This window comes from Ambystoma mexicanum, chromosome 1q (assembly GCF_040938575.1).
Source record: "Ambystoma mexicanum isolate Mex_15411 chromosome 1q, UKY_AmexF1_1, whole genome shotgun sequence".
In the NCBI taxonomy this organism is placed as follows: Eukaryota; Metazoa; Chordata; class Amphibia; order Caudata; family Ambystomatidae; genus Ambystoma; species Ambystoma mexicanum.
This window is the reverse complement of record NC_090922.1, coordinates 1293785401-1293812918: the sequence shown is the minus strand read 5'-3', so window position 1 is coordinate 1293812918 and position 27518 is coordinate 1293785401. Positions and strand designations below refer to the sequence as shown.

Sequence of the window (27518 nt, the reverse complement as noted above, 5' to 3'; positions counted from 1 at the left end):
CTGCCTCTGCCACATGCTGGCCAACCAGCGCAGTGATTTCAACCTGCCTTTGGCTGATGGTTGCAAGGTCATGTTGTTGGGTCCAGCTGTTGGGGTGGCTGCTGCGCCCTGGTCCATGCCTCTGGCATCAGGTGAGGACACCTGAGGGCTCCATCGCCCTTCCACAGTTTTGTTGCCTGATTCTACATGGCTACCTGATTGTGATAATGGCCTTGGGCTTGGCTCAATGGACCATGGTCTGCTGGGGGTCTGGCTTTGATTCTGAACGTCAATTGCCTCCTCCACGTCCGAAAGCGGCGCAGTGGCTGCTGCCTGACCAGTGGAACTGGTGACAGCAGAGTGCGGGCCCTCCGTGCTGGTTTCCAATGTCATGGGGTACACTGCCGTGGGTGGAACAATTGCAGCAGCCATGGCCTCAGGCCGTGTAGAACTGCTGCTCTTGCTGCCTTTGCCCCTCTGCTGCTGATCACTCCTCCCGGTTCCCCTTGAGGTGGTGGCGGTGTCCCCTGTCTCATGTGTCCTGGGCTTTTTCTTTGCTGGGGGGAGCAGGTGTCACAGTGCCCGGTTCATCAGTGTCTGTCTGTGATCCTGTAGGGGACAAAAATAGGGAATATCATCGTTTATGGTTCTACGTGCCTTATGCAGAATGTTTACGTCATGCCGCTCTATGCATTGGGGCCTCTTTATTTTTGATTCCGGTAATGGGGGTGTCGGGTGGGTCATTCATGAATGGGTCTGTGTTGCACGTGTATGTGGTGATGCGTGCATGTAGGTTTGTGGCTGGATCGATGGCCTGAGTATGGACTCATACTTGGGGGGCCCATCACCCTTCACTATGCATTGTTTGATGTATACACTCACCTCCATCTGATGAAGTGGGCGCACCATGCTCCATGTCTCCGACACCCTCAATCGATTCATCACCAATTGTGGTGGCGCAGGTCTCCTCCCACTCCCGGAGTGTTATAGGGGAATCAGCACCACTTCCTGTGGCCATTGCCAGCTTGCGATTCACAGCCAAAATGTTTCGTAAACGGACCCGTAGGTCGTCCCACCGCTTTCGGCAGTCCTTGATAGTGCGGGTGGTGGTGCCCAATGCACTGACTTTGTGGGCAACCTCTGCCCAGATGGCCTTTTTCTTGACGAGGGTCTCCCGCCACATGTCATTTGTAAATACTACATTGGCATTTGCCGCAAGTATCTAAGTAAGCATGATCAGCTCCTCATCGCTGAATTTTTCTTTTCGCTGGCGATCAGCGCCTTTCTTGACAGCCTTGGGCATCTTCGCGCTATCCGGGATGATTTTGTGTTGGAGTCTTGTGTAAAGAGGTCCTGGAAGCAGACGATGGCAATGGATTGTGTTTTTAAAGATGGCCGCCGTGCTCCTTCCCGTTCCTGTGCGATGGCGCTATTTCCGGTTCCGCAATTTAACGGTGACTGCTATTTGCATGTAGAGTGAGGGCGGAGGTGCTATCAACACTTTCGTCGAAGCCGGTAAGGGACTTTTTGGGGTATTTAGCGGCATGGCGTTAGGGTCATTACCGGCATGGCGCTATGCTCGTGTCCGCGTACTCGTAATGGTATGCTATTAGCACCCTCTTGCCAAGGCGGGCACGTTAATTGCGCCATACCGGTAAATGTCGACTTTTACCGCACAACGTGTAATGAGGCCCCCAGTCTTTTTTGAGGGCAACTGCTCAGCAGTCATTACCTTAGTGTTAAAAATGGCAACCAATAAGCCACCTGATGGCCTTCCTCCGGTTGCTTTAGTGGCAAGTTGGTTAAATGAGGTAAAACCATCTAACCGCATAGATTCCATCAACCATGTCTCTTGTAAGAGTATCAAATCATGGTATTTAAAAGTATAGTTCTTCATCTGTTCTCCCCTGTAAGAACTGGAACCTTGCATATTCCAGCTGACAATTCAAAGGGTATCATCCACTTAAGCAAATCTTCCACACTGCTCAACTTCGGAATACTTCAGTGAGGATTCCCGGCAGCAAAGCCCAGATTTTATTTTTGTCTCCGCCCTTATCCCTCCTCCCACTTCCCATCTCTTCTCCCTTTTCACCCTTCTAGAGACCCCCCCACTCTTCAATATTTTATGAGTCTTCCCCAACCTTTGATTATTCTTGATCAAAGGCACTGAGGCAGATACTTCCAGACCCAGATCTATGAAATCTCTTGATGCATTCAGCATGGCTCTTACACCCAATTGGGATTTCATTACCACCTCAACTATGCATGTGATTTGATCATACGGAAAACGTATTCGGTCAGTGTCATGAGAAGACAGTAGGAGTGAGTCTGGAATTTGTTTTGCTATGGCCAAGAGGCTTCCTCTGTTCAGGCTCGCTTGACCTTTAATAGAATCAATCCTTTTCAGCCATATTCTTGGTATTGAGAAAGGGCTTGGTTCCTTCTTGTCATTTAACTCTTCTTCTGGAGCCAACATCTCACCCAGCTCTTGGGCACTGATTGTCTCTGAAGACTTGGGATCTTCTTCCAGCGTATTTACGATCACGCCTTTATTTTGACCTTTTGAGTCAGTTGCAGATGTGGTGTTTCCAAGTGAGGAGACCCCACTGATTTTAGTTGTGGCTTTTTGCACCTGATCTAACTTGTCTTGCTCCTTTAGAAAAATAGGAGCCAGGCATAGGGGTGCCTTTTCCACCACTTTCAAGTCATCCGTTTGCAGACCCACACTAATCTTGTTTGTTGGTAAACCAGACTGGATTTTGGATTGTCGTAGTCTGTCATCTGGTAGTTCGTCATTCATATCAATTTGTGCGGTGGAAGCCGGGTTAGTGCCTCGTGTGCTTCCTTACGGGCTGAATTGTTTAGAGCCTTCAAGAATGTTCTTTTCCCAGAATGTTTTTGCTTTGTTGGTTTTGTATTCTTAGGTTTCTAGGACTGAGGTTCATGAATTTCCTTAGTAGTTATTTTGCTTTGTTGGGTCTCTCTTTGTTTCTTGCTTTTTTGAGACTTGTGGCTGCCACTCACTTCATTTGATGTGGGGGCAGACCTTGGGTCTCACTACTGGCTGACTCCACTTAATGGGAAGTAGAGGCAGACTCTTGGTCCATCAGTACGGATCCCTGGTCTCCCGTCTCATTTGGTGCCTTCTTTGGCATATCCGATATCGCATCCCCCGATTGGGCCAGCCTGATGAATTCCTCTGAAGTAGACTGTGAAAAGGGGATGTCATCAAGCAGAACATCCTCCAAGAAGACATCCTCAGTCTTATTTCTTGTTCCATTAGGGTCTCTTCCCAGTTTTTTTTACCTCATATTTCATTAATTGGAATTCCTGTTCAAGGGCAACCAAATATGACTTTGGTTGAGATTGTTGATTGAGACCAGCGTTCTTCCATTAAAATCGAAGAGTTCATCAAACCAGTGTGACGCACCATTGAGGACTCCCAGGCCCCCAACCCCACCTCCCTGGTTAGTTCTGGCAAGGTTCCTTAGTGCATTTGGACCTCTGTCTTTAATAATTCAAATACACTAACCAGATAGTTCAAGACAAAACTCAGTGCTTATAAGGTGGAGTCTGGCAATGAGTTGTTAGAATTGGGAGCAGGAAGGGTCGGTGGCAGATCTAGACTCGGGGGGGTCCACCAATTGCGGCCACCTCTTGGCGGTTGATGGACCATCGGTTTCTGTAGGATTTGGTATACCCTCCTCACTAGATGGTGGCTGGGCCTCTTCTTGTATGTCAGTGTCAGTTCCATCCATCCCCAGTTGTATTTGGTCGAACAGCCTTCCTTCGCAAAGTATGCTGTCAATGAGCGATCTTCTTTTGTTTGTCATCCCCTTGGTTATTACTCGCTTCATTGAGGATGTAGACACTGTATAGTCTGAGTTGTTTTTAAGTAAAATGCCCATGGAGTGTGACATAGCACAAGGACTTCATGATATTATTTGAGTTTGCTAATACTCAGTTTGGCATTCCATTTGCGATGGGTTTGCAGGAGAGTGGAGCATGGTAGACCCTTGTTCTATCTCTCGCGGCATATTATAATTCTGGTGCCTTTAAGTCGTCCTTCCAAGTCAGGCTGGAACTCCTCAGAATATAACAATTGGGCATCAACCTGCTTGCAGGTTATGACCAGAATCTTCTAGGCAGGTTACCTCTGAAGGTCCTCCCAAGTCAATATTTTGTATCGTAGCAGAGTATTTCCTTTAACATTTAAGTCATAAATTATGGGTATAACTTTCCTGCAGAACGTCAGGACATCAGGAATACACGGTACGGAAATAAGTCGGACTAATGATGTAACTGAGCAGTTACTTGAATGTGCAGTCTGTGATTCGAGTCTCTCGGGCAGCGTTGCCTCAGAGCCCCACAGGACTCCACAGGAACACACAGCAACACACTCTTGCTGCACTAGCTACGCTTTCACTTCAGGAGGAAGATTTCACTGCTGAAGACCGCTTTCTCTCAGTGAACAGTCGAAAGACTGAACGTAGAAAGGTTCCCACACAGCAACACACTCTTGACGCACTCGCTCCGCTTTCGCTTCAGGAGCAAGATTTCACTGCTGAGGACAGCCATCTCACAGTGAACACAGTTTAAAGATTGAATGCGGAAAGGTTCCTACACGACAACACACTCTTGCTGCACTCGCTCCGCTTTCGCTTCAGAAGAAAGATTTCACTGCTGAGGACTGCCTTCCCGCAGTGAACACAGTGGAAAGACTGAATGTGGAAAGGTTCCCACACGGCAACACACTCTTGCCGCACTCGCTCCGCTTTCACTTCAGGAGGAAGATGTCACTGCTGAGGTCCGACTTCTCGCAGTGAATACAGTGGAAAGACTGAATGTGGAAAGGTCCCCACACAGCAACACACTCTTGCCACACTCGCTCTGCTTTCGCTTCAGGAGAAAGATTTCACTGCTGAGGACCGCCTTTTCGCAGTGAACACAGTGGAAAGACTGAATGTGGAAAGGTTCCCACACAGCAACACACTCTTGCCACACTCGCTCCGCTTTCGCTTCAGGAGGAAGATTTCACTGCTGAGGACCGCCATCTCACAGTGAACACAGTTTAAAGATTGAATTTGGAAAGGTTCCCACACGGCAACACACTCTTGCCGCACTCGCTCCATTTTCGCTTCAGGAGGAAGATGTCAATGCTGAGGTCTGCCTTCTTGCAGTGAATACAGTGGAAAGACTGAATGTGGAAAGGTTCCCACACGGCAACACACTCTTGCCGCACTCGCTCCGCTTTCACTTCAGGAGGAAGATGTCACTGCTGAGGTCCGACTTCTCGCAGTGAATACAGTGGAAAGACTGAATGTGGAAAGGTCCCCACACAGCAACACACTCTTGCCACACTCGCTCTGCTTTCGCTTCAGGAGAAAGATTTCACTGCTGAGGACCGCCTTTTCGCAGTGAACACAGTGGAAAGACTGAATGTGGAAAGGTTCCCACACAGCAACACACTCTTGCCACACTCGCTCCGCTTTCGCTTCAGGAGGAAGATTTCACTGCTGAGGACCGCCATCTCACAGTGAACACAGTTTAAAGATTGAATTTGGAAAGGTTCCCACACGGCAACACACTCTTGCCGCACTCGCTCCATTTTCGCTTCAGGAGGAAGATGTCAATGCTGAGGTCTGCCTTCTTGCAGTGAATACAGTGGAAAGACTGACTGTGGAACGGCTCCCACGCGTCAAAACACTCTTGCCGCATACACTCTGCTTTCGCTTCAGGAGAAAGATTTCACTGCTGAGGACCACCTTCTCGCAGTAAACACGAAAGACTGAATGTGGAAAGATCCCCACACACCAACACACTCTTGCCGCACTCGCTCCGCTTTCACTTCAGGAGGAAGATTTCACTGCTGAAGACCGCTTTCTCTCAGTGAACAGTCGAAAGACTGAATGTAGAAAGGTTCCCACACAGCAACACACTCTTGCCGCACTCACTACGCTTTCACTTCAGGAGGACGATTTCACTGCTGAGGACCGCCATCTCACAGTGAACACAGTTTAAAGATTGAATGTGGAAAGGTTCCTACACGACAATACACTCTTGCTGCACTCGCTCCGCTTTCGCTTCAGGAGAAAGATTTCACTGCTGAGGACTGCCTTCTCGCAGTGAAGACAGTGGAAAGACTGAATGTGGAAAGGGTACCACACGTCAACACACTCTTGCTGCACTCGCTCCGCTTTCACTTCAGGAGGAAGATGTCACTGCTGAGGTCCACCTTCTCGCAGTGAATACAGTGGAAAGACTGAATGTGGAAAGGTCCCCACACAGCAACACACTCTTGCCACACTCGCTCTGCTTTCGCTTCAGGAGAAAGATTTCACTGCTGAGGACCGCCTTCTCGCAGTGAACACAGTGGAAAAACTGAATGTGAAAAGGGTCCCACACAGCAACACACTCTTGCCGCACTCGCTCCGCTTTTGCTTAAGGGGAAAATTTTCACTGCTGAGGACCGCCTTCTCGCAGGGAATACAGTGGAAAGACTGAATGTGGAAAGGTTCCCACATGGCAACACACTCTTGCCGCACTCTCTCCACTTTCGCTTCAGGGGGAAGATGTCACTGCTGAGGTCCGCCTTCTCACAGTGAACACAGTGGAAAGACTGAATGTGGAAAGGTTCCCACACAGCAATACACTCTTGCCGCACTCGCTCCGCCTTTGCTTCAGGGGGAAGATTTCACTGCTGAAGACTGCCTTCTCGCAGTGAACTCAGTGGAAAGACTGAATGTGGAAAGGTTCCCACACAGCAACACACTCTTGCCGCACACACAAAACATCATCCTTCCACTGCATCGCTACCTCCCTTGTGTCTGTAACACCGTATTCCCCTCTTTCCCATCCTCATATCTTCTCACGGCTCATTTCTCCTGCCACTGACCAAGGCATAGATACTCTGGGGTGGGCTGCAATACACGGACAGAATCTCAAATTCTGCCTTGACATCTTTCCGTGAGTACTACCGTGGGAAGACATTGAATAAAAAGGTACTCTAGGAACCACCATCATTATTTTATTATTCACGCTTCTGATCATAGACTATGGAAATCCAGACTATCTTAATTTCCACAATCAGCGTTAACACAAGTTTTATATACATATTACAGAGATGGTCATAGTGACTCCATAGTTATTAGGAATAAGTTGGACTCCCCATTGGAAAACCCCTTTTTCAGATGCTTATAACTTCAGCAGATTCAAGCAAACAGCACACAAGTTTAGAAAGAAAATATATACTGTATCTGATATTTTTTTAAATATTCATGCAGTTTCTTCCTGAGGGGGGAAATTATAAGGTTGTGGTTCCAAAAGTTGTATTTACCAGCGAAACTCAAATAATGAATTTTTGCTCTCACATAAAGTGGAAAGCACTGGATGTTTTACACCAAATCAGCATGGGAAGTTGGAATGTGGTCTAATTAAGATTCTTCACTGGTCTGTGGAAAATCCATCTATCATTTAAAGAAAGAAACCGCTAAGAGCTCACGGAGCAATATGCAGTCCTGTATATGGCATTTGAGGGCCCAGAGTCACCAATCAGGGTCTGTGAACTCAGTAGGTACTCTGGGCCTCAGTAAATGTCAAATGGAATGGCTACGTTCTCTTGGCTAGAAGGCAGCAGAAAAGGCTTACAGAGGCTTTCACTGTGGCCCACGGGCTCTGTCCTGAGCCTGCTGAATGCTGAACCTGCGCTGCAAAATTCTTCACAGGGGACGATAGCAAAACACAAGAGGTGATGGCTGGAAGGTTTAGAATACATTTTAGCATCTGGCATTGCTCTGAGCTTTGGGTGTCTAGGCCCAGGAGGCACGGGACCCACGTCTGGGCATACCCGTCCCAATCGGTGTGGCTGTAGCAATTGCCAGTGCTTTAAGATTAATTCACCTCTGTGTTGTACTTTCTCACCCTGAGTGGGACGGGTATGCCCAGAAGTGGGTACAGTGCCAGCCACGCCCAGAGATCCAAGCTACTAATCGCTGATGATGCCCAAGGTGTCTGAAACATGTCTAGGGATGCTTGCATTCTCCTGCAGAAGGGATGTGACCTAGCAGTTTGGGCTGAAATGGCCCTTTTTGTGTGGGACATTCTGATTTACATGGGGTCCTTCCCCTTTCTGTAATGGCTTGGTAAGCGAAGAACAATGGTCTGGAGGGTTATCCGGAGCAATTTCCAGAGGTTTCAGATTCATTCTAAACCTTCCAGCTATCACCTCTTTGATTTAGATTTCAGGTGGATGTGCTTATGAGTTGTAATCATTCATCAAAATAAGTTATTGCATGGCCATTCCATTCGACTTCTGTTGCTATGTCGTAAGCACGTAATTAAACCATATAATTCCTGCAAAGCAATTTCTATGTTGTGCAAACACTATTCAAGGGATTGGCACAAAATGAAGTTTTACTAACCCAATATAATTCAAAGTGCTATTTTCTGATAAAGAGTCTAAGTATTGATAAACTTTATGTTTGGAACACTGTTTCCATCTCAGTTACCCCCATTAATAAAGCACAACCATACTGTTTGTTTGGTTGATTTACACATTTCATACCGCTTGTGGAATTCCAGACCTTATTTGTGGTTATTGGTGACAAACTTATATGTGATTAATTTTCCTTACTAAAATGCTATTCTTCTTTGGAGGTTTAAAAACCAACCTGAGAGTGTGATAGTGAGTATGTTATGTGACAATTGTTTCGGCGGTTACAGTTGACTTGATCATACCTTCTTCAGGCCAACACAAAATCATTTTGCGACAAATATTCCATAAAGGTATATGGTAACCATTAAACGAACTGCATGTGGTGAAATAGCTCTGCACTTGTTCACTGTGAGGATGAGCCTTCTTTCGCAGTCGCTATACACATGCTACCACTGGTAGAGATAGTCATAGCATACGTTTGTTGCGTAGGGATCCGCTGACTCTAGCAGGTTACTGTGTAAGAATTGTGGCCATCCTTCGCAAAGTGACACCTTGTAGGCCCTTTTTAAAATAAATCTGACACCTCATGCTGGTGGCACCCTAGGCCAGTGGTCGAAGTGATCGGGAATGGTTAGGAGTGTTAAACAGCTCCACTACTTTTTGCAACCATTTTCACCATTCCGGAACAGTTCTTTGTGAAGTTAAACCCCACTTCTCCATTTTACCACCGGATATCAGTTAGAGAAAAACTGAAATCCGTTTTAACTCAATTGGGCGTGTTCCGGTATTACCGCCACTCTTGCAGAATGAGTTGCAAGTTGCTCCTTCCTTCCTACTCTGTCCCCCGCCAGAGTCACAGGTCCACTACATTTTTGGTACACTTATATAACTGCCCTATGCAGTCATCTATTTAGTCTTTGCCCTCGAATTGGCCCTTCCACTAGGAATCTCTGGTCTGACTAAAGCAGGCACTATATTGAAACTCAATATTGCAACAGCAGAAGTAGGGTATGTAGATTAAAGCACAAATGTTTGGCCAACAAGGCCCCTTTGTACCTCTGCTGCAGGCTATCCCGCCACGCGCCTACCCGACCTCAAAGAACTGCCCAGACCCTCTGTTTATCGATCCCTAGGTTCAAACTACAAAAAACTGGGGGCTCAAGCTTTCCCATCCTCGCTTCCAAGCTTTGGAATGCCATCCCCATCACCATTAGATCTGAAGATTCCTTTAGCGCATTCAAGTCCAAAACGAAAATCAATCAGCCTTGAAACATACTCTGCACACCACTGTCCTACCAGCTTTGACCGGCTTACACCGGCTTACACCTTTGGCTCCATGTCCCTGCAAAATTTCCGCTCTAAACTTTGCTCTGTAAATTATGTAGATTGATATATGCTCTGACTATTATGTATGTACACTCATCTTGTGCCTAAATTATGTATCTTTATATGCTCTTTATGTAACTATGCTCAAGTTGCGCCCTGATGCCGCCGGGCTTGATGGTGCGCGTTACAAATAAAACAAATACAAATACAAAGGTACTTGTGGAACTTTCAGGAACTGAAGACTCAGAGTGGAACAGCCCAGCTTGAGAACATTCTAACAAATTAAGAAAACACTTCGATTCAATACCAGCAATTCTCATGTTATCGTCATGGATTCCTTTCAAACACTTACAGCAATGATCGGTGCCTTTTCACAGTTTGGGTCATAATAACAGAGCTTAGTTGCGTGAGGGAATCTTTGTGCCAAGTGCTAGTTGAGAACGCAAATTTAAATTATTATATAAGCAAACATGCAAAGTGCCACTACTCGGTTTACGTCACTGAAACATGACGGCTAGTGTAAATGAGAAATATATGTACTTTTTGGAAAAATGGATGGCAAACGCTAGGTGAAACGCATAAACAGTATACAGGCTGAGGACTGTTGTATAGGGCAGTAGACCCGTGGCTGAACCAAAAATGCAAAATGCTGGTGTGCGCCAGTTTTTCTGGTCAAAGTGGGCCACTTTTTGGTCAAAGTGGTGCAGTTTGATGAGCTACTTCACTATGCGGCTAATAGTTTTGACCAGTGTTGCTGAATAAATATTCTTTAAAATGCACAATTTACATCACATTTTATTTAAAAACTCCTCCTTCGGTACTATTCAAACAGTGTCACAAAAGGAATAAATAGCCATTTGCAACTTTGGGCCACTTTTTCATTGGTGCCCGAGACCATTTTATGCCCCAGTCCGACCCTGACAGTATATGGGGGATTTTGGATTCACGTGTAAATCCATAATTACATAATTAACCGACATGAACTGCATATTCTATTCGATGGGTCACAAAACATTCAAACATGAATTGACATCCTATAGGTATAGAAATGAAATGGAAGTTCTCCAGTAACATGTGTGCTCTGAAATCGAAAGTAGAATGGTTATCATCTGTGGCGTACCTTATCAAAAACAAATTTTTGAATTATTATTGCGCAACCATTTGGCAGCTGCGTAGGAGATGATGTTTCATCGGTTAATGTCCAGGTTTTTTTTTGCTTTCTAGATAACGTTCGTCCCCGTTGAGACGGAGCGCGAGTCTTTCCTGTCAGAGAAGGCCCCGGCGTCCTTCGACAATGGAATTCCCGAGAAGACATGGTACGTCCCAGCGAACTGTGGCTGTTCAACAGGGTTTAATATACTTTTAATAAGGACAGTATGTGAACTGCACGCAAGGTTATCTATGATTTGGCGATTGGCGGTCATGTTCGTTGCTTTCAGAGGCCTCTCAGTTCGAGCTTGACATTTAAAACTATGTAACATATGAAATCCCTGTCACGGCTGCCAAACAAGTGTGAGTTCATGAAAATGTATGCCAAGTGTGAAATACTATATTAGTCTTTCAAAGAAGGTCTTGAGGATGAAGCTGAGGTTATAAGAACATACATGTTTAAAAATACCAATGCATAAAAACCCTCCTTGAATGCTGCAGGGTGTCAGAGAACGAGGCTTTTGAGGAACCAAGGGTGCTGAACACCAGCCTATTCTGCATTACTGAATATGTGTGTTCCAAGAACCCAAGTAATGCCCGCATGCTATCATCCAGAAAGCTCTATGCAGACTTTTAAACGTTGCTTCAAGGTTTTATTTATCATCAGGAATTCTACTATTTATGGCCATGACAGGTGCCAATTAACAGAGCTTTCTGAGAAAAAAGCTCTTGCTGTGCATTGAAATGAGCAGCAGGGCAGTCGTGCCCCCCAGGCACATTGCTGTCCGCCTCTCCCATCCAGAGCGTAGTCTAGAGTCAAGCAAGTAGCTCAATAGCTGAGAACGAATGTCTTAAAAGGTCTAAAAGTGTCCATGCTTAGACCTTTGAAGCTACCCATCACGACTGGTGTCAGCATCAAAAGCCAGCCTTTTATTGCATAGCAGATGTCGGCCATCTTAAAGCCGTAACAGGCCTGCAGTCACATTGATACTTCCATCGTAGGGTGTTGGTGTCTTGGGTGATTTCTCTTGTAATATCAAATCAAAAATGGCTTAAAACAAACTCATCCTCCTCTCAATTTACCCCAGAAGTTCCACCATACAAACCCGTCTTAAACCAAAGTAGCACCCTGCCTTTCCAGGAATAATGCCGTCCCTACAGTCTTTTGGCTTCACGTAAACTTACAATCTCATATCGCCCAGTTGGCCAAAGTAGGGATTTATCAGCACCACATTCTTAGAAAAATAAAATGCCCTGCACTCCCCAGAATTGCTGAGAACAGGGGTCCAAAGTTTGATGCACACAAATCTTAATGGACGAAATGCTTTACTCGTCAGCCTCCCTAACTTCTCCATGGACCTACTAAAGGCATGCCATCAGATTGCTGGATCAACAGCAATTCCCCTATCAGTGCTCACCTTGCCCTCTGGAAGCCCAGCTAACGCCATCGTTTTCTGAATCATCCTCATGGTACCCCTTCACTGGGGTATGTAACTTTAACAAAAACTCAACCTTGCATGTGGCATCCAAACAACAGCATGACAGTCATGTCTCAACGTGTAAATCCCCCAAACCAAAAGAGAAAACAGCTAGTCAAGCCTTCGCCCTCTACTTTATCTTCTAGAAGACATTAACCTCTAACTCCTTTATATCCTTTTGCATATCACTGAAACCTCAACTGTTTAGTTCCTCCTTATAAACAAAATGTTCTAAAGGCTAATATTCTCAACTCCTGCATTTACACCTGCTCTTTCTCTCCTCCTCCTATCTCTTACTCACTCTACTGTTCAGTGTCCCTTACATTCTATGCTTGTTCACTGGATAATGCTGTTTGGCGATTCGGCTATGATGTTCTCAATACATATAATCTATAAATAAGTAAACATCGGAGATGAGGAAACTCCTACAGAATAGGTCAGAAATGCCCCTTGATTGAGCCATCACCTTCCATGATCCTATGTCTGATGTAACTATTCTAGAGCCAGCCAGATGCCTCCTGGTCAGGTGTTAGTATTTCAAGAACAGCAACGAGATGATATAAATTCTCTGCAGTGATCTTTAACTGCTAGGTGGAACCACTTGACAACCACTCACAAACATTGGCAGTGGGATCCACCAATATGCATGTGACGCGCAGCTCCACCTAAAGGTTAATTCCTCCATTGACACTGATCAATTAAAATAACTCAACAATGCTTGACAAACATGCTTGATTGAGCAAGAGGGTGCTCAATCAAGCATGTTTGTCAATCATCTTTATGAAACTGCACTCTATGAAGACAGAGTTCCTCCTTGAGGACTCTACCAAACATGCCCAAAAACTCTCTTCTGTGGCTTGCATACATCGCTAAGTCCTTCAGATTTATTATAAACAGTGACTTTATCTTCAAAACTCCACATTACATAGAAACCCCAGAACACCTCATACCAGCTCTCAACTTTGCAATCCTTACCTGAGGCCTCAAAATCATTGTACAAGACCTGGTGTCCCACCTCATCAGATGGGGCAACAGTCTCCATGCTGGAATCCTGACCTTCCCTTGGTTGAGCTGAAAGTTACCTAGCACGCCCCAGACTGCCTCTTCACAGGACTGAAGAAATAAGGCCACATCACCTCAACCGTCAGCCAGCTACACTGGTTATCCCTACAAGCCTGTATCACCTTGACAATGACCTGCATTGCGTACAAGTCCTGAGGTAAACACAGTTATGTCCTGCGTGTCTGGATTACTTACCATTGCAGTAGTCCTCCACACTCCCTGCTCTTCCTTCCCGTCTATCTTATATTTTCCTCCTACAGTGCTCCAATGTTTCCAGCTAGTTTTGCTCCATATAAATCTTACACAAAGAGAGATTTCATCACTTGGGTTTTTACCCTCAAACAAAAGTTTGGGCCGACGCAACCCTAGGTAGTGAGACAAAGGGACAGTACTAGAACTAATTACCACTTCCTTAGAGGGTTAACTGCAGTGACGTCACTGTTGAACAGTGAAGCAGGATGGATTTCAGCAAAACACTTGGATCCTGAGAAGCACCTGGGATGCTCGTGATGTTCAATGAGCACGAGTCCTCCTTGACTGATTGCCCATAACTATATGGCTCACTGAGAAGGAAACAACCAATCTACACGCTTGCAGGTGTCCCATCAGTATTTTGAATCGATGTACACTGCTGCTTCACTTGTTTCATTGCTAGTTTTGACAAATGTGCCGTGGTGTGTTGCCAAGCATGGTTCAGATGATCTAGCTGAGTGATGTATCCCTAACTATGCAGCTGGGCCCTTTACTTTCATCTCATGGGATTTCAGCAGCCCCTCTGCAAAATCCTTCCCAATGGGCATTCGTAGGCCCACCTTTCTTCACCCTATGCACTGCCTGTGCTGCTGGAAATACATTGGAGGGACAGGGCCTCCATGCCCTTTTCCTATAGTCCTTTTACCATGTGTGTTCTGTGTTATTTTCTGCACAGGAGTCCATGTGGGACTCCTGGCAGTGCATCTCTTCCTCTTTTTAGTTTGATGGACAGCCCCCCGTGGGATGCCCTTGTGGCACCCATGGGTGAGGGTACAACCCTGTACCCCTAGTGTATGTTTTTGGGCACCTGTGTGTGGCCCACAGAGCAGGGTGTGGGCTGGTGGCAGCTCCATGCTGAATTTGACAGGTGCTCCGAGTATCCTCCATTTTGGGATACCCAGCCCCTGCCATTGGAATCAGTTGATTCCCGATAGGAGGCAAGATGGCCCCTGTGGCCTCTGTCTTTCTATTGCCTGTTACCTTGTTTTCCCAAAATCCTGGGAAGCCCTGACTCTGTCCCTTCCCCTGACTGGCTGTTGGGTGGAAGTTCCATATATGGTATTGTGGGGAAGTGCAGGACAGACTGGTTTATAGTCATAAAGTCGAATGTAATAATGTCGAAAGTCAAAATGTCTAAAAAATAAAGTCGAACAAAAAAAATGTCGAATTTCTTTTTTTAGTTGCTTTTTGTTTGAAATGGGGGGGTTCCCCTCCCAACCACCCTCTTTTTTTTTTTAATCCCTTTTTTTTACCCCCGGAACCCAAAAAAACATATAAATAAAAAAATAATAGTTTCGACATTTTCTTTTCGACATTATGTTTTAGACATTTTTGTAATTCAGCAATATTTTTTCGACATTATGACTGCACACCGGCCAGACTGGCTGGAGCCTTCCCAGTGACTGTATGTTGTGGGCCCACCCTTGGGGTGGGACCTGGGTGAAAGGAGTGTGTGATCAATATGCATTTCATGTAATGGGTGTCTGTTTTCTGATATGTGACAAAAAGACTAAGACAGCCCTGCCCGAAACTGGTATGAATGCAGTGTGGAGTGCTGAATGGCTGGGGACTTGTCCCAATCCACATTCCTTGTTGTGAGTGTCTGGATGGAGAACAATGGCCTGAATGCACTGTGAGCCTGATTGGCTGCCTGCCTGCCTGAATGCCCTTCTGAATGATTGGTTGCCTGAATGTGACCTAGCAGAGTGAATGAGAGGCCAAACAGTATATCTGGGGACCTCTCACTGATGGAAATTGTTCAGAAGCTGAGTCGAAACATGATGGTTGATCTCAAAGCCGAGCTGGAAGAAGAAGGTTAACTGCTGTTTCCCTTTGACACAATCTGAAAGCTGCCGTGCCATTGAGGATTGATACAAGAGAGGACCTGGCAAGGAGACCTCTTCCCGAGCTACGAGGGAATGTCGTGCAGACCGCTGACCTTCGCTGAAGTGCCTTGGAAGCCATCCTTCGAAATATTTTCGATCGGAGACGGGGACCGCCCACAAAACTGAAGAGAAGCACCCGGACATCGAGGCCATCGAAGTCCATTGCCATCGACCAGGGTTCGTAGGATCGATGTAACCACTGGAGGCTCGTCAAAGCTGTGTTGCCCAGAAGCGGGGACAGCTTGATGCCGTGCCGGCGACAACCGGAGTCGCAACTCCCCATTGCCTAAGAACACTTTGAACCAAGGACTCCCTTGCTCATCGCCGTCGTCTGTTTTGTCCCACCGGGGAAAGTCGAGGTCACTGACGAACTGAGGAGACGCCCTTGCTAGGCCAATGTTCTTCATTGACTCTTTGCAGCAAGAAACTATCGTCGTCGAGCACCGCCAGGACCGAATCTGCTGCCTCGACGCCATTGTTCACCCTTTTCTTCGAGGGATCTCGACGATCCGTCGCTCCTGCCTTAAACGGTGTGTTCACTCAAGAAGGATCCGTCGACGACCCAACGTCGAATTCTACTAAACCAGATACATTGGGTTAGTAGAAAATATTTAGAGGGAAATAAGACTCTGCTGAACAATATATGGACTGGGCATGTTTATTATATTATTTACAGGTTCCCAGGTGGGGCGACCCTCACCCAGAACTGTGCCTAGTGGTAGGGGCCCAGTATTCTGCCAATTGCTTAACCAGCTTGTCTTCCTCTTCAAGTCTATTGTTGGTTCACTTTATTAATTTATTTGTATGCCATTTTGAAACTCTCTACAGTTGGAGCATTTTAAAGGATTCAAAGAAGTAACTGTGGTACCACATAGAAACTGTATATTTTTATCATTTTAGTATTGCCTGAGCACAAGGTGTGTTATTGTATGTGTACATAATCAAGCTTTATTTATATAAAGAACTGTGTTTTCACTAACATAGTGTGTGGACATTCCTTTGAGGGTGCTTGGGGACTACACTGTACTTAAGAACCAGCCTGCATTACCTCCTGAGAGCTTAAGCCTTGATTGTTCGCCCATAGCTACCGAATAGAGAATCTTGGCTGGGGTGCTCTGTGCTTCTACTCTGCCATATAGAGGGCAGGAGTACAGATAACACCCCTCCAGTCTTTACACCGCCTCCCTTAGTAAACATTTCCACACATTGGGGGTCATTACAATTTTGGTGGTATCCCACTGGTAAATCAAGCAGGATACCACCAAATTCCATTACTGTTACCAGCGCTGGATCCCGAGTGCTGGCAACAGTGGTAAATCCCCATGCCATGGCGTCCCATAGGACTCGATGGGGGATTTACTGGTATTACCAGCACTGGTAATACCGGTGACCGTAATACCGGCTGTTTTTGCCGATAAGGCAACTGACTTACCTCCAGCTTCTAGCTCACCTGGTCTCTGCGGGGACGTTGGGGCACGGTTGCAGCCCTCCCTGGAACTGGCTCCACTGGGTCAGGGTTCTTCCCCTGCTCCTGTGTTGTGTGGACTGCGCTGGTTGTTGATACTGCCCCTGCGAGAATACGAGAAGCCGTGAGAATGCTGTGATATGGCTGTGGTTCCCCTCAAACCCTTCTTCCCAGAATGTGGTGAGCATGCGCTTACCCATATAGCCTCACCTGTTTATTTATGAGGGTGAGCTCTCCGTCCTGCTTCTCAAGTGCAGGGTCGCCTTAGATAGAACTAGTTTCTTCACTGGTCCATATGCGTGGCAACCCAGAACGGCTGTGGCTGAACCACTTCAAAGGTCAGTGTTCTTCAACAATGATTATTGTCTGTATTCTTTTGCAATGTTGTTTTTTCCGTGATTATTGTTCGTATCCCTTGTAATGTCTTTCCTTCTCCCCCAATAGGTGATGAGAGGCCCAACAGAGTCGCGGTGCTGGAAGCGAGCCCCAATCAAGGCCTGAGGAGTGCACGATGTCCCAAATAGATGGTAACTTTGGTTCTAAGGACAATCGTGAGGATTGCGTTGCGCGCAACCTTGGCGTAATGTCTTTATGTTGTTTCTAACCTTATTTGTCCTTTTCTCCTGCAGGGATGGCCTGGCAAAGTCAGACGGGGAGCAGCTATCCAAAGACCCGCCGGCGGGTGATGAATTGTTGGATCCGCGAGGATGCTAGCCGAGATGAGCTCCCGAGGAAGTGTTGGAAGCCCGGAACAGGTAAGGATGTGCTCCAACCGCAGTGACTGCTAGGATCAGGTAAGATGCGCTGCAGGCAACGATTGTTGCTGGAATCAGGTAAAACGTGCTTCAGGCGATGGTATTGCTGGAATCAGGTAAGATGCTCTTCAGGCGATAGTATTGCTGGAATCAGGTAAGATGCACTTCAGGCGACGGTATCACTGGAATCAGGTAAGAATCGCTTCAGGCGGCGGTGAGCCTTACGCGGCTGTGGGCAGATTAACGCGAAGCGCTTGCATGCGGGCGGGGCAGGCCTAAATAGCCTGGTCCCAGCCACGCCCCTTTGCTCTGCCTTGTGGCCCCACCCTGCCACTCCCAGAAGATGCTGCACGTGCAGCCCAATGTATTCCTATCGCCACGCCAACCTGGATGCACATGGGGCCCTGCAGAGCACACTTTATCCTGAGCCTGGTGCCAAAAGCACCAGGACAGGGTCCAACTGGACCCTTTATGTGATGGAGCTTCTGGTCCTTGCTCTGTGGGTATGACACCAAGCTACCTGAGAGACAGACCGAGGCTGTAGAATCAGGAGACGCAGAAAAACAGCTGTGTGTGCAGAGCCAATGATGAGTCAAGGTTGGCCCATAGTTAAGGATGCTATTTTTAAAGGATAAGCACAGAGCACAAAGGGAGTACGTGGATAAGCTCCGAATGTGGGACATTCTTCATAGAAGGAAGAAGAAAAAAACATCTGTGAGAGACAAACTACTGGTCAATTAAAAATATACAAAGTTCATGAGAGAGAGAGTGAGCAAGTATCTAGAGGCCAAGAGAAGCGACACCACCCTTCATAATTAAATCAAATAGCAGTAAACAGAAGGCTGAAATTGACAAATCTGTGGTCTGGTTACACGTGACTCAGAAGTCGAAAACAAAGGCTATTCATTAGAGCATTAAGCTAAGATAGTGGTGTGCTCAAACGCCCTTGAATGTTCCAAGACAGCGAACAGGCAACAAGGTCAACTACAAACAGAAGACTTTGGCTGATGGCCTACCAATGAGAGATGATGGACTAACTAATTGGGAAAGCGGGGAGTAGTCTGATGGGATTGAAAGATCTAAGTTTCGTTTTGCGTACGTGCTTCTAAAGAGCGAAAAGTCCAAGGTTGGAAAAGACGCCAAACTATCAGTGGGCTTGAGGGACAACCAAACATACAATGTTGCATAGACCCATCCACTGTTGTTTTGTCCACTATAATCAATACTATACGTATTTAGAGATAGTTCAAGGCGTGCCCTGCAGATAAGGGGTAGCCAATGATGTACTGATCCTTATATGTCTGTTTCCTTGACCAATCCCTTACCTTGATAGGTTTTGTATTTTGCTACACAGATGATGTCATAGTTGATGCATGTTGTGGTATAAGACCACTGTGTAATCCAGCTTCTGCCCAAGTGTGCATGCATCCGTCCGATGTCTGCGAGATCACCCTACTTCATTAAATTGACAATAGAGTAGTACTTTGACATAATCTTTGAGTCTGTCCAATTATTTGGTCTGAGATCATTATTATAATTCCATCTAGCACAAACAGACATATGAAGGTGCTAGAGCACAACCTCTTCCTGTGCTACAAGGGAACACTGTGCACCTGTTGCTCTTCACCTGAAGTGTCCTGGAAGCCAGTCCTGTCTGCCTGCCGTCTGGAGAAGGAATCTTCATGGGTCCAGAAGAGGAGTGCTTGAACTTCTTGAAGGCCAGAAGTTCATCTGTGTTGGCCAGGATCCGAGAGGTGTTTTTGACCGCTGGATGCCAGGTTGCTGAGTACTGCCAGGAAGAGTGGGTACCCTGGCATAGTGCAGCTTAACACACAGAGCTGCGAAAGTTCCAAAAATTGAACACCAGCCTATTCTGCATTACTGAATATGTGTGTTCCAAGAACCCAAGTAATGCCAGCATGCTATCATCCGGAAAGCTCTATGCAGACTTTTAAACGTTGCTTCAAGGTTTTCTTTATCATCAGGAATTCTACTATTTATGGCCATCACAGGTGCCTATTAACAGAGATTTCTGAGAAAAAAGCTCTTGCTGTGCATTGAAATGAGCAGCAGGGCAGTCGCGCCCCCCAGGCACATTGCTGTCCGCCTCTCCCATCCAGAGGGTAGTCTAGAGTCAAGCAAGTAGCTCAATAGCTGAGAACGAATGTCTTAAAAGGTCTAAAAGTGTCCATGCTTAGACCTTTGAAGCTACCCATCACGACTGGTGTCAGCATCAAAAGCCAGCCCTTTATTGCATAGCAGATGTTGGCCATCTTAAAGGCGTAACAGGCCTGCAGTCACATTGATACTTCCATCGTAGGGTGTTGGTGTCTTGGGTGAATTCTCTTGTAATATCAAATCAAAAATGGCTTAAAACAAACTCATCCTCCTCTCAATTTACCCCAGAAGTTCCACCATACAAACCCGTCTTAAACCAAAGTAGCACCTGCCTTTCCAGGAATAATGCCGTCCCTACAGTCTTTTGGCTTCACGTAAACTTACAATCTCATATCGCCCAGTTGGCCAAAGCAGGGATTTATCAGCACCACATTCTTAGAAAAATAAAATGCCATGCACTCCCCAGAATTGCTGAGAACAGGGGTCCAAAGTTTGATGCACACAAATCTTAATGGACGAAATGCATTACTCGTCAGCCTCCCTAACTTCTCCATGGACCTACTAAAGGCATGCCATCAGATGGCTGGATCAACAGCAATTCCCCTATCAGTGCTCACCTTGCCCTCTGGAAGCCCAGCTAACGCCATCGTTTTCTGAATCATCTACATGGTACCCCTTCACTGGGGTATGTAACTTTAACAAAAACTCAACCTTGCATGTGGCATCCAAACAACAGCAAGACAGTCATGTCTCAACGTGTAAATCCCCCAAACCAAAAGAGAAAACAGCTAGTCAAGCCTTCGCCCTCTACTTTATCTTCTAGAAGACATTAACCTCTAACTCCTTTATATCCTTTTGCATATCACTGAAACCTCAACTGTTTAGTTCCTCCTTATAAACAAAATGTTCTAAAGGCTAATATTCTCAACTCCTGCATTTACACCTGCTCTTTCTCTCCTCCTCCTATCTCTTACTCACTCTACTGTTCAGTGTCCCTTACATTCTATGCTTGTTCACTGGATAATGCTGTTTGGCGATTTGGCTATGATGTTCTCAATACATATAATCTATAAATAAGTAAACATCGGAGATGAGGAAACTCCTACAGAATAGGTCAGAAATGCCCCTTGATTGAGCCATCACCTTCCATGATCATATGTCTGATGTAACTATTCTAGAGCCAGCCAGATGCCTCCTGGTCAGGTGTTAGTATTTCAAGAACAGAAACGAGATGATATAAATTCTCTGCAGTGATCTTTAACTGCTAGGTAGAACCACTTGGACAACCACTCACAAACATTGGCAGTGGGATCCACCAATATGCATGTGACGCGCAGCTCCACCTAAAGGTTAATTCCTCCATTGACACTGATCAAGTAAAATAACTCAACAATGCTTGACAAACATGCTTGATTGAGCAAGAGGGTGCTCAATCAAGCATGTTTGTCAAGCATCTTTATAAAACTGCACTCTATGAAGACAGAGTTTCTCCTTGAGGACTCTACCAAACATGCCCAAAAACTCTCTCCTGTGGCTTGCATACATCGCTAAGTCCTTCAGATTTATTATAAACAGTGACTTTATCTTCAAAACTCCACATTACATAGAAACCCCAGAACACCTCATACCAGATCTCAACTTTGCAATCCCTACCTGAGGCCTCAAAATCATTGTACAAGCCCTGGTGTCCCACCTCATCAGATGGGGCAACAGTCTCCATGCTGGAATCCTGACCTTCCCTTGGTTGAGCTGAAAGTTACCTAGCACGCCCCAGACTGCCTCTTCACAGGACTGAAGAAATAAGGCCACATCACCTCAACCGTCAGCCAGCTACACTGGTTATCCCTACAAGCCTGTATCACCTTGACAATGACCTGCATTGCGTACAAGTCTGGACGTAAACACAGTTATGTCCTGCGTGTCTGGATTACTCACCATTGCAGTAGTCTTCCACACTCCCTGCTCTTTCTTCCCGTCTATCTTATATTTTCCTCCTACAGTGCTCCAATGGTTTCCAGCTAGTTTTGATCCATATAAATCTTACACATAGAGAGATTTCATCACTTGAGTTTTTACCCTCAAGCAAATGTTTGGGCCGACGCAACCCTAGGTAGTGAGACAAAGGGACAGTACTAGAACTAATTACCACTTCCTTAGAGGGTTAACTGCAGTGACGTCACTGTTGAGCAGTGAAGCAGGATGGATTTCAGCAAAACACTTGGATCCTGAGAAGCACCTGGGATGCTCGTGATGTTCAATGAGCACGAGTCCTCCTTGACTGATTGCCCATATCTATAGGGCTCACTGAGAAGGAAACAACCAATCTACACGCTTGCAGGTGTCCCATCAGTATTTTGAATCGATGTACACTGCTGCTTCACTTGTTTCATTGCTAGTTTTGACAAATGTGCCGTGGTGTGTTGCCAAGCATGGTTCAGATGATCTAGCTGAGTGATGTATCCCTAACTATGCAGCTGGGCCCTTTACTTTCATCTCATGGGATTTCAGCAGCCCCTCTGCAAAATCCTTCCCAATGGGCATTCGTAGGCCCACCTTTCTTCACCCTATACACTGCCTGTGCTGCTGGAAATACATTGGAGGGACAGGGCCTCCATGCCCTTTTCCTATAGTCCTTTTATCATGTGTGTTCTGTGTTATTTTCTGCACAGGAGTCCATGTGGGACTCCTCGCAGTGCATCTCTTCCTCTTTTTAGTTTGATGAACAGCCCCCCGTGGGATACCCTTGTGGCACCCATGGGTGAGGGTACAACCCTGTACCCCTAGTGTATGTTTTTGGGCACCTTTGTGTGGCCCACAGAGCAGGGTGTGGGCTGGTGGCAGCTCCATGCTGAATTTGACAGGTGCTCCGAGTATCCTCCATTTTGGGATACCCAGCCCCTGCCATTGGAATCAGTTGATTCCCGATAGGGGGCAAGATGGCCCCTGTGGCCTCTGTCTTTCTATTGCCTGTTACCTTGTTTTCCCAAAATCCTGGGAAGCCCTGACTCTGTCCCTTCCCCTGACTGGCTGTTGGGTGGAAGTTCCATATATGATATTGTGGGGAAGTGCAGGACAGACTGGTTTATAGTCATAAAGTCGAATGTAATAATGTCGAAAGTCAAAATGTCTAAAAAATAAAGTCGAAAAAAAAATGTCGAATTTCTTTTTTTAGTTGCTTTTTGTTTGAAATGGGGGGGATCCCCTCCCAACCACCCCCTTTTTTTTACCCTCGGATGCCAAAAAAACATATAAATAAAAAAATAATAGTTTCGACATTTTCTTTTCGACATTATGTTTTAGACATTTTTGTAATTCAGCAATATTTTTTCGACATTATGACTGCACACCGGCCAGACTGGCTGGAGCCTTCCCAGTGACTGTATGTTGTGGGCCCACCCTTGGGGTGGGACCTGGGTGAAAGGAGTGTGTGATCAATATGCATTTCATGTTATGGGTGTCTGGTTTCTGATATGTGACAAAAAGACTGAGACAGCCCTGCCCGAAACTGGTATGAATGCAGTGTGGAGTGCTGAATGGCTGGGGACTTGTCCCAATCCACATTCCTTGTTGTGAGTGTCTGGATGGAGAACAATGGCCTGAATGCACTGTGAGCCTGATTGGCTGCCTGCCTGCCTGAATGCCCTTCTGAATGATTGGTTGCCTGAATATGACCTAGCAGAGTGAATGAGAGGCCAAACAGTATATCTGGGGACTGATGGAAATTGTTCAGAAGCTGAGTCGAAACTTGATGGTTGATCTCGAAGCCGAGCTGGAAGAAGAAGGTTAACTGCTGTTTCCCTTTGACACAATCTGAAAGCTGCCGTGCCATTGAGGATTGATACAAGAGAGGACCTGGCAAGGAGACCTCTTTCCGAGCTACGAGGGAATGTCGTGCAGACCGCTGACCTTCGCTGAAGTGCCTTGGAAGCTATCCTTCGAAATATTATCGACCGGAGACGGGGACCGCCCACAAAACTGAAGAGAAGCACTCGGACATCGAGGCCATCGAAGTCCATTGCCATCGACCAGGGTTCGTAGGATCGATGTAACCACTGGAGGCTCGTCAAAGCCGTGTTGCCCAGAAGCAGGGACAGCTTGATGCCGTGCCGACGACAACCGGAGTCGCAACTCCCCATTGCCTAAGAACACTTTGAACCAAGGACTCCCTTGCTCATCGCCGTCGTCTGTTTTGTCCCACCGGGGAAAGTCGAGGTCGCTGACGAGCTGAGGAGACGCCCTTGCTAGGCCAATGTTCTTCATTGACTCTTTGCAGCAACAAACTATCGTCGTCGAGCACCACCAGGACCGAATCTGCTGCCTCGACGCCATTGTTCACCCTTTTCTTCGAGGGACCTCGACGATCCGTCGCTCCTGCCTTAAACGGTGTGTTCACTCAAGAAGGATCCGTCGACGACCCGACGTCGAATTCTACTAAACCAGATACATTGGGTTAGTAGAAAATATTTAGAGGGAAATAAGACTCTGCTGAACAATATATGGACTGGGCATGTTTATTATATTATTTACAGGTTGCCCAGGTGGGGCGACCCTCACCTAGAACTGTGCCTAGTGGTAGGGGCCCAGTATTCTGCCAATTGCTTAACCAGCTTGTCTTCCTCTTCAAGTCTATTGTTGGTTCACTTTATTAATTTATTTGTATGCCATTTTGAAACTCTCTACAGTTGGAGCATTTTAAAGGATTCAAAGAAGTAATTGTGGTACCACATAGAAACTGTATATTTTTATCATTTTAGTATTGCCTGAGCACAAAGTGTGTTATTGTATGTGTACATAATCAAGCTTTATTTATATAAAGAACTGTGTTTTCACTAACATAGTGTGCGGACATTCCTTTGTGGGTGCTTCGGGACTACACTGTACTTAAGAACCAGCCTGCATTACCTCCTGAGAGCTTAAGCCTTGATTGTTCGCCCATAGCTACCGAATAGAGAATCTTGGCTGGGGTGCTCTGTGCTTCTACTCTGCCATATAGAGGGCAGGATTACAGATAACACCCCTCCAGTCTTTACACCGCCTCCCTTAGCAAACATTTCCACACATTGGGGGTCATTACAATTTTGGTGGTATCCCACTGGTAAATCAAGCAGGATACCACCAAACTCCATTACTGTTACCAGCGCTGGATCCCGAGTGCTGGCAACAGTGGTAAATCCCCATGCCATGGCGTCCCATAGGACTCGATGGGGATTTACCGGTATTACCAGCACTGGTAATACCGGTGACCGTAATACCGGCTGTTTTTGCCGATAAGGCAACTGACTTACCTCCAGCTTCTAGCTGGAGGTAAGTCAGGTGCCCCACTTGCAAACACATAGTTAGTCGGTGCGGTAACGTGCTGGTAATTGGAATTACCAGCACATTAATACTGCACCAGCCAACTTGGAATGACCCCCAGCATCCTTACTAACTATACTTACATCTTCTTCTCTGCATCCCCCTTCAACAATCCAATCGCTAAACACTTAACGGACTGTCTACCCATCATCCGCTACTGGATGGATGTACGCTGGCTCATTCTCAACTCCTTAAAAGGAAGTGATCTTTTCCCTGACCCCATTGACCACCCCAATGTACCCTCTCAAATGTCTTTTACACTGACCTCCTCGCCCTTTCACCCATGGCTCACAACCCTTGATAGGGATGTTAAACACTTCCTGTTCATCAGAGCCACTGCCACGGCAGCCAGACTCCAACTCCTAAACATTATAAAAATCTGGCCACACCTGTAGGAACTCTCTACTTTTGTACTCAGAAAACTGGACTACTACACAAGCCTACTTCTTGGTCTACTCCTATGTGCTTATGTTCCCGAGACAAAGTGCTCAGCTTTGTAACACACACTTTTTTTTAACCCTTCCAGATACTCGTCCACCTGTACCTACCATCGCAAAGTTTGCATGGCTCTCTATGAAAATCTCATTCTCCCTTTAAATTCCTGCAACTCTTCTCTAAATCCATTCCTAATCTTCCATTCAGCATCTTGCTGACTGCATCTCACTGTTATTTTATATTTGTTATGTTATTGTGATTTATACAGCACATCAATGTCATTTTCATGGTCTCCAGGTGCTCTGGCGTATCTGAAAAAGAAGGAGAGCTTGGGAGGCTTAGTTAGTGTGAATGAGAGGGATAGTGCAAAGGAGCTCTGTTGTGCTGTTGATAGCTTGTACCTTGGGTTTCGTGGTGTTTTTGGAGTGTGAGTGTGTTTGGGAATGGTTTGCACGTCTGTGGTTTAGTTTTCTGTAGTGTGTTGGGTTGCGTTGGGTATTGTAGAGCACGTGCAGTTTTTGGGGATTTCAAGTTACTGCTGTGGGAGATGTATGTGTGTTTTGTTTTAGTAGTTCAGGGTGAGTATGTAGGACACTGGAACGTTTTAGTAGAGTTAGTGATGAGAGTGGTCTATGCATTTCTTTGTGAGGGTTATGTTGTTGTGGCTCAGTTCATATCTGTTTGGTGGTTCGCATTAGTGCACTTTATTTAGTTGGAGCAGTCCGGATTTAGTTAATTGTATTTCAGCTGTTTTTGGTTATGGGTGTCTCTCGTGTTGTGGTTTGCATTTTCCTCTTCGGTGGAATTTTCTGTTTAGCTCAGTGAGTTAAAGAGCCATGTTTTAGTCATTTTCAGAATTCTAGGTCTGCTTCGGAGTCCTTGGGGAGAGCATTCCAAAGTTTTGCCGAGATGCATGAGAATGCTGAGCCACCAAATTTCAACTCTAAATATTGCGTTGGTTCAAGGCAAATGTCATTGCTGGACCTTAATGCTTGGTTAGGTTTGTAGGTGGAGATTTATTCATATATGAATTCCGCTCCTTAGCTGTAGATTGCTCTGTGGGTTGTGCCGAGAGTTTTGAAGAACATTCTTTTATGACTGGTAGTCAGTAAAGGGTTCTCAGTGCTGGTGTGATGCCTTCTCTCTTAGTGAGTCTGAGGAATAGTCTTGCTGATGCATTCCGTTTTCGCTGTAGATGTTTGATAAGCTAGTCTGGCTTTCCAAGATAGATGCTGTTGGCATAGTCTATTCTTGACATGACATTCTTGACATGACATTCTTATCATGATATGACTGTACTCTTCGTCACAAATGCTCCATTCCTTGTCTTTTCACAATCTATCAGTCCCCTGCACCCTGTGTCTCCTCCCACGTTCGCTCCCTTTCCCTACTTGGTCCATTTCACTGGAATGCTCTCTCCCGGGCCATAAACGTCATCTGTTCAGTGAAACTTTTCAAAACGAGACTCAAACACCAACTGCTAGCGATAGAAGGAGCCACTCTCCTTTTCAAACAAACTGTCCACCCCAACTCCCGTACATTATGCCCTCAGTACTCCTCTTTGTAATGTGCAAATATGTAAATAAAGGAATAGGCTGTCAATGTACAAAAATATTATTGTATCCTCTAGTCCCTGCCCCTGGTATATGCTCTGAATCTTACCCCTTCACAACCGGGTATATATTACCCAGTTAGAAAATGTTCTTCTATAAAGGCACCATACCCTGCAGGCATCCGCTCTCTGTTACTCTATTATTGCATACTTTGTAAGTAATTTCCCTATAGAAATTAAACTTGATTATTCAATAAATACAAGTAAATAAT

At 45.9% G+C, this 27518-nt stretch overlaps 1 protein-coding gene across 1 annotated transcript in view; it reads left to right on the top strand.

The window, feature by feature from the left end:
• BSND (barttin CLCNK type accessory subunit beta) overlaps nt 1-27518 on the top strand; it is a 196401-nt gene that overhangs the window by 60154 nt on the left and 108729 nt on the right. The window contains exon 2 of the mRNA XM_069642117.1: nt 10964-11055. Within this exon, the coding sequence (XP_069498218.1) occupies nt 10964-11055 (92 nt within the window). The remainder of the gene's footprint in view (nt 1-10963; nt 11056-27518) is intronic.